Raw genomic sequence first — 11,271 nt, 5'->3', positions numbered from 1 at the left:
TTTTCTTCAGCTGTATTTAGTCTGTATTCCCTCTTCCTTGAATGCCAGGCAGTTACACACACACACACACACACACATTCATCTTTTATGAAAATTCTTCATGGTTATCTCCCTTGGTGAAAGTGAGATACTTTATTCACTGAAGACTTCTCCTTCTTGCAGATCAGGAGTGGGGCCTATCACTAGTATCTATTTTATTCCCATCTGTGAAGTGCCATTCTTACCTCTCTATCTTTGTCAAGTTTCTGTGACATTTCCCATAATGTCTTCCCTGACATCTAGTCTCCTTCTCATTTTTCCTCTCTTCTTTCCTAACTTTTTTTAAGGTCACTAATATGCTGAAAACCTGAGTTCCTGCAGCTTTGTGAAACTTGAATCTTGCTCTTTTTGCAGGAGGCTTTCAGCTCAATCCCTCCCGGTTTCTGGTTGTCCGTGGGCTCCGCAGATTGCGCAAGGAGAGTCCAGGGCTCGGAATATTGCCTCAACTGCCACGGTTTCTCTCAGTCTACCAAAAGGTTGTATTTCCAAGTCTCCAGTTTTCAAGAGTGGAATGATGCATGAGTTTACAGACCAGGCACTAGCTTCAGAGAACCTCCCTGACCCGCCCAATGTTTTACGTACAGAGCTGAGCTAGTTTTCCCTAAAGACTGAAGAAGTAGCTTTTATGCTCAGACTAAGAGACGAATCTGAGATGTTCTGAGGCCGCTTCTGCCTTTCTGAACTCCGATATCCCAAGTAGCCCCTAGCCGCTGGATTCTCGTTTCCACCGAACTTTACTTGGAAGCTCCACGATGGACTCGCCACTCTACCGCTGCGACAATTTTACCTGGGTGGAGAGCGGGAGCTCTGCGGCGATTGGAGGGGCACTGTTTGGCGCTGGGCTGCTGGGCAATGTCCTGGCCCTGATATTGCTGACCATGCCCCGGCTGCGGTCCTGCCCTCCAGGCTCCCCTCCGTCGGTCTTTTACGTTCTGGTGTGCGGACTGGCTGTTATGGATCTGCTGGGAAAGTGCCTCTTGAGCCCTATGGTATTAGCCGCCTATACGCAGAATCGGACCCTGAGGGAGTTGGTTCCAGGCTCCAAAAATTTGTTGTGTCACATCTTTGCCTTCTTCATGACATTTTTCGGGCTCGCGCCAATGCTCCAGCTACTGGCAATGGCTCTGGAATGCTGGCTTTCCCTAGGATATCCGTTCTTCTACCAACGTCATTTCACTCTGTCCAGAGGAGCGCTGGTGGCGCCCGCGGTGGGAGGATTCTGCCTCTTCTTCTGTGCGCTGCCTCTGATGGGCTTTGGAAAGTACGTGCAATACTGCCCAGGAACTTGGTGTTTCATACAAATGTCAAGCGAGCAGCGCTCCTTGTCAGTGCCAGGCTACTCCATGCTGTATGCCACGTTAATGGCGATGCTCGTCTTGGCCACGGTGTTGTGTAATTTAAATACCATTAGGAATCTCTACGGAATGCACGAGCGTCTCTCCCAGTTTCCGCGCTCTGTGACTAAGGATTTAACTGGATTCAGAGGGAGACAGGAGTCAACGTGCACCCTCCAGCCTCTCGAAGCACTGGACCACCTTTTGCTACTGGCTATCATGATGGTGCTCTTTACCATCTGTTCCTTGCCTTTCATTGTGAGTAGCTTCTGGGCAAGGGTGAAGGTCCTGCCACAGTTTCTTTGCTCTGAGGGAAATAAAGCAAAGAGTGGAAAGGACAGGAAATGGAAAGTCCCTAATCCCCGCCCCCACCAAAAAAGAAATTCATCTTTGGGATACACCAAGAGTAGAAATTTCATTCCTTTTTTGACAAAAGCTCTTTTAGCTCTCAGATATTCTTTCAGGCACTATTTTACAAATTGCTGAAAAATGAGGAAATGTTTAAACTGTTTAACTGGTTACCTTCCTCAGGATATTGATAGAAAATGAAGAGGAGAAAGAAATCTTAACCTAGAGAGTTTCAAAGGAAGATGTCATAAGCATATATCACAGCTGGATTCACAGGTCTTTCATGTCATGCACATAATAGAGACATTAGGCAGAATGTGTATGCAATAGTAAAGTAAATTCAAAGAAGTCGATTGAGACTCACATTTAGTTAAGTGACAGACAGGGAATAAATTCTAGAACTGGGCTTTGAAGTCAGATATTCTGATTCCAAGTTTTTTAATAAATCTAAGATTGAAACACAAAATGTTTTACTGGGACAAGGAGGCTGGTTACGGATGTTTTCATCTGACAAAGCCATTTGTATGCTCAACAATTCAAGTCTTTTGATAAGCTATACATTTTGCCTTGCTCGCTGAACAACTGCTTTCCTTCTGAATTTCTTTTCCTTTCAAAAGATATTTTCCAGTTGAGGGACTAGCACTCCTAGAGAGTGGGGTTTTTTTAAATAGAATACTAGAACTATTCTCCTGTTCTTCAGGAGAGCAATTTAAATTAATCAAGATACCAAGTGCCAATTTGTGTATGTGCTGGGGAATCTCTTAGGCAAAGATAGAGAAGAAACCTAATTTGGTATGATCACATTTTATTTCCCTCACATTTATTTGCATCTGGGAAAATTGTATTTAAATGTTACCCATTGCCAGTACTTTATAGTGAATCCATTAAAGGAGAAGCAGAATTGTTTCTTTACAATTGAAGGAGAGGAAATGAAAAGTTGCTTGGTAGAAGCTAAATCTTCATTTAGTCTTGCACACGGTGTAAAGTTCAGAGTATTGCAAAATGTTCTGAATAGAAAATTTGAGTTAGAATATTATAAGTACTTTGCACTACTAATGTTGTTTCCAAGATTCATCAACAAGAAAAATATTAAAGGAAAAATGGGCTGTGATCTCTCAGAGTTATCATTGCTTTCAAAGAAAAGAATGGGGAAAAATTAGCATTGACCAGGACCTGAAAGAAATAAGGAAATTTTTTTTTTAACTCAAGTAGAAGTTTGAAGTCAGATATTCTGATTCCAAGTTTTTTTTAATAAATCTAAGATTGAAACACAAAATGTTTTACTGGGACAAGGAGGCTGGTTACGAATGTTTTCATCTGATAAAGCCATTTGTATGCTCAACAATTCAAGTCTTTTGATAAGCTTCTTCTTTTTTTTTTTTTTTTTTTTAGTTTTTGCAAGGCAATGGGGTTAAGTGAACAATATGCTTCTTAATAAGTCCTCTGGAGACAGAGTTGGTCATTGCAGTGTTCAGATTTCTTGTCTTTCATAGCTGTTTTTCTTTATGATTTAGTCTTCCTTATACAAAATACTTGCTATCTTCTCACTTTACTTTGTGTCAATTCATAATACCCTGGCTTTTTTGTTATCATCTTTCAAATTCTTTCTGACATTACAGTAACATGAATTGCATTCATACATGGAGTGTGCACAGGTTAACTATTAACCAGCTGATGGGCACTCCTTTATATTCTAATTCTTTATTTTTCTTTTTGTACTCTTTTTTTTTTTTTTTTTTTTGGTAAGGCAATGGGATTAAGTGGCTTGCCCCAGGACACACAGCTAGGTAGTTATTAAGTGTCTGAAGCCAGATTTGAACTCCAATACTCCTGACTCCAGGGCCAGTGCTCTATCCACCACCTAGCTGCCCCTTGTCCTTTCAATATGCAGTTCAGGATCAGAAAATGACCTTTACTAACTATTATTTTCTTCCTTGTTTTATCCAACTTTTCAATCCTTCCTCCATAGCCCGACTTCGTTCTCTTGAGTTTGATGTATTTTGATACTAAAACATACTCTCTCTCTTCTCTCTCTCTCTCTCTCTCTCTCTCTCTCTCTCTCTCTCTCTCTCTCTCTCTCTCTCTCTATTTCAGTTGAGTAAGGTTCATGGATACCCATTATCCACTTTCCTCCATTCTTTTTCTCACATACCCCAATTGTGAGAAATAACAAGTTCTATCCTTTTTTTACTTTCTACAATCTATCTTTCTCTTTCCACTCTGAAAGTTCTCAGAACAGAAATTATATACCCTGTCTTCTGTTCTTATTTTACATCCTTAATGTCCTTTCAAGACATTAATTTTCTTTTTTTTTCTTTTTGAAAAAGATTTATTTATTATTTTATTTTCCCCTGGTTACATGTGGAAACAATATTTAACATTCATTTTTAAAACTTCAGGTCTAAATTCTCTCCTTTTTTTCCCACCCTCCACCCCCACTAAGAAAACAAGCAATTTGGTATAGGTTACAAATATATAGTCATGCAAAATATTTCCATAATACCCATATTATGAAAGAAAACATAGACTTCCCCCCACAAAAAAGAAAATCTTAAGAAAATAAAGGAAAAAATCATCAGCTTTTTCTCTGGGAATTTATAGTGCAATATCTTCATCATAGATTTTATGATGATAACTTTAGAGTTTTCTTGTTTCACAGTATTGCTGAAAAAAAGTCATTCACAATGGGTCATCCTACAATACTACTGTTATTTTGTACACAATTCATTTCACTCTGTATTAGCTCATGTGAGTCTTTCCAGTTTTTTCTGAGAGTATCCTGCTCATTATTTCTTATAGCAGAGTAGCATTCCATCATAAACACATAATATAATTTGTTCTGCTATTCCCTTCAGTTTTCAATTCTATGCCACCATAGCTCCTTTTAATTTTTATTTTTCATCTCTTTTGGAATGCAGACCCAGTAGTGGCATTGCTAGGTCAAAAAATAGGCATAGTTTTATAGACCCTTGGGCATAGTTCCTAATTATCTTACAGAATGATTGAATCAGTTCACAACTCCATCAACAATGCATTAATGTCTCATTGTGCCTGCATTCCCCCTTACATTTGTCATTTTCCTTTTCTTTCCTATTACTATATCTAATAGGGATAAGGTAGTACTTCAGAATTGTTTTGCTTTACACTTCTCGGGGTGGCTAGGTGGCACAGTGGATAGAGCACCAGCCCTGGAGTCAGGAGTACCTGGGTTCAAATCCAGCCTCAGACACTTAATAATTACCTAGCCGTGTGGCCTTGGGCAAGCCACTTAACCCCATTGCCTTGAAAAATCTAAAAAAAAAAAATTTACATTTCTCTAATCTACAGTGAGCTGGAATTTTTTTTATTATAGTTATGATTCATTGATAACCTCATTTGAAAACTTCATCTCTTTGGTAATTTATCAATTGGGGAATGATTCTTATTTTTATAAGTTCAACTCCATTGTCTTGGTTTGAGAAATGAGGCCTTTATCAGAAAGCTTGCTTCAAATCTTTTTTTTACAATTACAATTCCTAACTGTAATTCCCTCCATCCATCACAGTGGATCATACTATAACACTGCTGTTACTTTGTACACAGTTCATTTCACTTTGCATCAGCTCACGTAAGCCTTTCCAGGTTTTTCTGAGAGTATCCTGCTCTCGTCCCTCTCTCCTTTCACCCTATCCCCACTCCCTATCCCACCCTTTTGTTTCTGACTAACCCCTTCCCAAATCTGCCCTCCCTTCCATCATCCTCCTTTTCTCTTTCTTATCCCCTTCCTCTCCTACTTTACTGTAGGGTAAAATGTTATTTCCTCTTTGAGCCAATTCTGATGAGAATAAAGTTCACTCACTCTTCCTCAATCCCCCCTTCCCTTCCACTGTAAAAACTTTTTTTTTGCCTCTTTTATGTGAAATAATTTATCCCATTTACCTCCCCTTTTCCCTTACATTCCTCTCTTATCCCTTAATTTTATCATTTTTTTAGATATCATCCCTTCATATTCAACTCTCATCTATCCCCTCTGTCTATATATAACTCCTTCTAAGTGTCCTGATAATGAGAAAGTTCATATGAGTTATCAGAATTATTCTTTAGTGAGTACCTCCTTTTCCATTTGACCAATTCTATTTTTAAAGAAGTTTTCTTTTTTTCCTTCAGTGAATTTTTGTGCCTCTCTTTCCATTTGGTCAATTCTGCTTTCTTAAGGCATTCTTTTCCTCACTGGTTTCTTGTACCTCTTTTTATCATTTGACCTAGTCTGGCATTATTTTCTTCAGAATTTTTTGTGTCTCCTTTATCAAGCTGCTGACTCATTTTTCATGATTTTCTGCATTTCTCTTCCCAATTTTTCTTCTACCTCTCTTACTTGATTTTCAAAATTCTTTTTGTCCAGAGATCAATTTATATTTTTCTTTGAGATTTTGGATATTGGAGTTTTTATTTTGTAATTTTCTTTTTAAGTGTGTACTTGGTCTTCCTTGTCACCATATTGGTGACTTTCTATGGTTACATGTATTTTTTCTGTTTGTTCATTTTTCTAACCTGTGACTTGATTTTAACTCTTTAATAAAATAGGACCTGCTTCCAGATTCTTCAAAGCTTTTGGGATTTTGTTCAGCTGTTTTGAGAGAGATTTCTAGGGACCTGTTTTCTGTTCTTATAAGTTTTACTACTTTTGTCACCTGTGTTCTTGCTTTTGAGTGACCACAAATGTGCTTTTCTGCCCTGGAACTGTGAGGGAAGAATGTCCCTACTCACCTGTGGCAACAAGCTCTAGTGTGCTATTCTTCCTCCTCTCCCTGCGACTGCCTCCCAGGACTGTGACTCAGATCCAAGTATGGGCAAAACAACAGAATCTTGTCTCAGTAATAGCAGAGACCTCTATAATCTCCTTCTGACCCCATTATAGTCTGTGGGCTGAGAACTCTAGAAGTAGCTGCTGATTCAGTTCCTCTCAAGACTTGCTCCTGATTTTCTGGGACCAGGGCTGCACTGGCATGGCCTGTACTGCATTATGCTCCTCTCTTACCCTGTTGCAACAGACCTTGTCTGCAAATCTCCTAAATTGTCTTGGCCTGGAAAATTATTTTATTCTGTCCTTTTTGTGGTTTCTGCCACTCTGGAATTTGTTTAGAGTCATTATTTAAAGGTATTTGGAGGGATTTAGGGGAGAGCTTGGGCAAGTCCCTGACTTTACTCCACCATTTTGACCAAGTCATCAATTTTCCTCATGAAACATTAATTTTTCTCCATGTATAAGAATATTAGCACCCATTGTCATATATATCCCCTTGTAATTACACATTTCCAGATTTCTCTTAACTCATGTTTCTGTTGCAATGTTCCTTTCTTCCCCACCTAAGAAATTCTTAAATTTCTCTATTTCATTTTCTTCCAAAAGATTATATTTAACTGTCCAGGTGTGTCATTTGTGGTTTTAATTCTATATATTTTGCTTTGTGAAATATTGTCTAGGATTTCTCATTTATAGAGGAAACTATCAAGTTTTATGTAATCCTGACTGATTTCTTGATACATAATGTTCCCCCCCCCAAACAGGATGTTTATATTATTTTTGTTTCTTTTGGCATAAAAGTTCTGGATTTTGACTATGCATTCCGGAGACTTTGCATCTGGGAGTTTCTTTCATGCAATGATTAGTAGATGCTCTGTTTTCTTGTTCTAATATCTTGAAATATGCATCTAAGCTTTTTTTTTAATAGAGCAACTGATTCTTAAATTCTCTCGATCTAATTTCCAGGTCAATTGCTTTTAATTTTAAGATACATCTTAATATTTTTTTTATTTTTTCAATTTTATAATTTTATGTTAATATTTATTATTGATTTTTATTGTTGCCTCATGATTTCTTTTTGATTTTTCCCAGTTATCAGGGAGTCTATTACTTAAGTAAGTTTTCATTTTCTCTTCTAAGCTACTTATTCTCCTTCCAATTTTTTCCAACAGAACTTGCATTTCTTTTTTGTAGTTTCTTCCTTCATTTCATGATTACTATGGAGAATTCATTTTTTTCTCTGAATTTCTTTTTGTAGTTGTTGCAGAGTTAATTTCTCCTACTCTCAAATTTAGGGCATCTATATGTCTTTAATAATTCTTTTATAATAGTTGGTGTTGTTTTGCTCATCTTTCCGGTTTAAATTCATGAATTGGAGTTTTTATCTAAGTCAGTCTACTACTTGCTTTGCTTTTGGATAGAGCAATTGCTCTTGATCAGTCTTATCTGGAGTGACCTGAGTTTTTACATTTATCACTTCCTCAGATAGAATTCCCTGGATCTTTGAGGCTCAAAGTGTTAAATTTTTAGGTCACTCCTTAGTATCTCGAGGTCAGAGTGGAAGGGACCAAACAGTTCCTGACTACTGAACTATCTGCTTTTTTTTTTTAAGTTTTTGCAAGGCAATGGGGTTAAGTGGCTTGCCCAAGGCCACACAGCTAGGTAATTATTAAGTGTCTAAGGCCGGATTTGAACTCAGGTACTCCTGACTCCAGGGCCAGTGCTCTATTCACTGCGCCACCTAGCTGCCCCCACTATCTGCTATTAAAGCATTGCCATTGGGCCAGCTAGGTGATAGTGAATAAAGCACAGGCCCTGGAATCAGGAGGACCTCAGTTCAAATCCAGCCTCAGACACTTCTAGCTGTGTGGCCTTGGGCAAGTCACTTAACCCCATTGCCTTGCAAAAAACTGAAAAAACAAAATAAAGCACTGCCATATCACTCTTATTTCTGTTACTTTGGTGACTTTCAAGATCTCTGTTGTGGGTCATTGACTAACCTGGAGATATCTGAATACCTTTGCTCTTTGCTCATTACCACCTGATATAAGTTTTGCAGGTTGTGTGTTTCTCTGGTCAACTTTGATCATGGGGTGGGAGGGAAGTGAATAAATCACAGAAATATGGTGGTCATAATGAAGGTCAGAGTTTTATTTCAATTATTAAATTTTATTATTATTGTGGAAAGTATTTATTATTGTGGAAAAAACCCAAAACATAGTACAATAAAAAAGATGATTGCCCAGCAAACTGCAAATCTACTATGTACAATATGGTATTCTTTCCAAATATAATATCATCATGTAAACTTTTTTTTCTTCCCTACTCCCTACCCCTGCCATAAAGATGACCATTAACAGATACAAAAAATAAATATATATAATATATGCTCACCCATATATACATATATATAATTATTCTATACATACTTCTTTTTATCAGGTCTTTCTCTGTATGCAGATAACAACTTTCTTCATATTTTCTTTATAGTTAATTTGAGTATTTGTAATAGATTTGCTGAGTTAAGTTAGATAACTTAATAAGTAACTTAATAACTCTTTGGGAATAATGCTAGTCTTCTCTTCAAAACAGTTGGATCAGTTTACAAATCCACCAACAATGAATCAGTGTACCAATATTTCTACATTCTCTCCAACATTTGTCACTTTTCCCTACTATCATTTTTGCCAAACTGGTAGGTGTGAAATGATATCTCAAGGTTGTTTCAATCTGCATTGATAATGATTTAGAGCATTTTTTTTACATGACTATAAAATTTTATTTGGAAAATTGCCTATCAATTCATTTGGCAATTTATCAATTGGGGAATAGTGTATTCTTATAGATTTCAAAAATTCTGACAAATTGTCTATAAAATTTCTTCTCAAGTTTTTATTTTACTTTTGATCTTTGTTACATTTGTTTTATTTTTACAAACCTTTTTTAATTTAATGTAATCAAAATTATCTCTTTTTCTATATTTTCTCTATCATTTATTCAAAAATTGTTCAGTAGAGCAGCTAGGTGGTGCAGTGGATAGAGCACTGGCTCTGGAGTCTGTACTCCTGTACCTGAGTTCAAATCCGATCTCAGATAATTAATAATTACCTAGCTGTGTGGCCTTGGGCAAGTCACTTAACCCCTTACAGAAACCTAAAACAAAAAAATTTATTCAGCTATCTAAATCTGATAAGTAATATGCTCCATATTCTTCTCATGTATCCATTTTGACCTTATCTTGGTAAATGATGTAAGAAATGGTCAGTTTCTGCCTTACTGCTTTCCAATTTTCCTAACAATTTTTACCAAATAACTTAAATTTTTATGCTTGTCAAATATAACATTATTATGCTTAATTGCTGCTCTAAATTATATTTCTATTCTATTCCATTATCTACTTTCTCCTTCTTAATCAGTATCAGGTAGTTTTGATAATTAATCCCTTGTAATCTTACTGTGGAGTCTTCCAATTTATCCCCATTACAAGCTATCAGTTTAAGATCTAACATTGAAAAATCTGTTTCCTTTTTTTTCTCATTATTTCCTTTGTTATTCTTGACTTTTTTTCCAAAAGACTTTTGTTATTATTTTTTTTTCTAATTCAGTAAAGTAATTTAATGGAAACTACACTGAATATATAAATTAGTTTGAGTAAAACTGTCACATTCATTTTATTGGCCCTAGCTACCATGAACAATTAATAATCTAATTATTTAAATCTGATTCTATTTCTTTAAAAAGATTTTTATATTTTGTTCACATAATTTAAGAGTTTGTTTTGGCAGCTATTCTCCCAGGTATTTTATAAAATCTAAAGTCATTTTAAATGGTGCATGTTTTACTACATCTTCTTGCAGAATGCCGATAATTTATATGGATTTATTTTGTATCCTGTTAATTTCCTAATATTATTGATTTTTTTCAAAAAACTTTTAAATGAATCTTTTTTCTCTTATTGCTTATTTATTTTTTATTTTTTATTTGTGATAGATTTTATTTATTTTAAATTTTACAATTTTTCCCCAATCTTTCTTCCCTCCCCCCCACCCCCCCAGAGAAGGTAGCCTGTTAGTCTTTACATTGTTTCCATTGATCTAAGCTGAATGTGATGAGAGAAAAATCTTATCCTTAAGGAAGAAACACAAATTATGACATATAGCAGAATTACATAAAAAGATAACATTTTTTTAAATTAAAGATAATAGTCTTTGGTCTTTGTTCAAACTCCACAATTTTTTCTCAGGATATATACAACATTCTCCATTGCAGATATCCCAAAATTGTGCCTGATTGTTGCCCTGTTGGTATGAGCAAGTCCATTAATGCTGATCATCACTCCCATGTTTCTGTTAGGGTATATAATGTTCTGCTGGTTCTACTCATTTCACTCAGCATCAGTTCACACAGATCCTTCCAGGCTTCCCTGAATTCCCATCCCTTCTGGTTTCTAATAGAACAATACTGTTCCATCACATACATATACCACAGTTTATTAAGCTATTCCCCAATTGATGGACATACCCTCAATTTCCAATTCTTTGTCACCACAAAAAGAGCTTCTATGAATAATTTTGTACAGGTGATGTTTTTACCCTTTTTCATAATCTCTTCAGGGTATAGCCCTAGTAGTGGTATTGTTGCATTAAAGTATATGCACATTTTTGTTGCCCTTTGGGTGTAATTCCAAATTGCTCTCCAGAAAGGTTGGATAAGTTCACAGCTCCATCAGTAATGTATTAGTGTCCCAGATTTCCCACATCCCTTGCA

The 11,271-nt window shown here is 36.3% G+C and overlaps 1 protein-coding gene across 1 annotated transcript in view; it reads left to right on the top strand.

Annotated features, from left to right (window-relative positions):
* The first annotated feature begins 495 nt into the window (after positions 1-495).
* PTGDR (prostaglandin D2 receptor) overlaps positions 496-11,271 on the top strand; it is a 30,593-nt gene continuing 19,817 nt past the window's right edge. Inside the window, exon 1 of the mRNA XM_074213348.1 lies at positions 496-1,631. Within this exon, the coding sequence (XP_074069449.1) occupies positions 792-1,631 (840 nt within the window). The 5' untranslated portion in view covers positions 496-791. The remainder of the gene's footprint in view (positions 1,632-11,271) is intronic.

This window comes from Macrotis lagotis, chromosome 1, assembly GCF_037893015.1.
Source record: "Macrotis lagotis isolate mMagLag1 chromosome 1, bilby.v1.9.chrom.fasta, whole genome shotgun sequence".
In the NCBI taxonomy this organism is placed as follows: Eukaryota; Metazoa; Chordata; class Mammalia; order Peramelemorphia; family Peramelidae; genus Macrotis; species Macrotis lagotis.
This window is presented reverse-complemented; position numbering and strand designations above follow the sequence as displayed.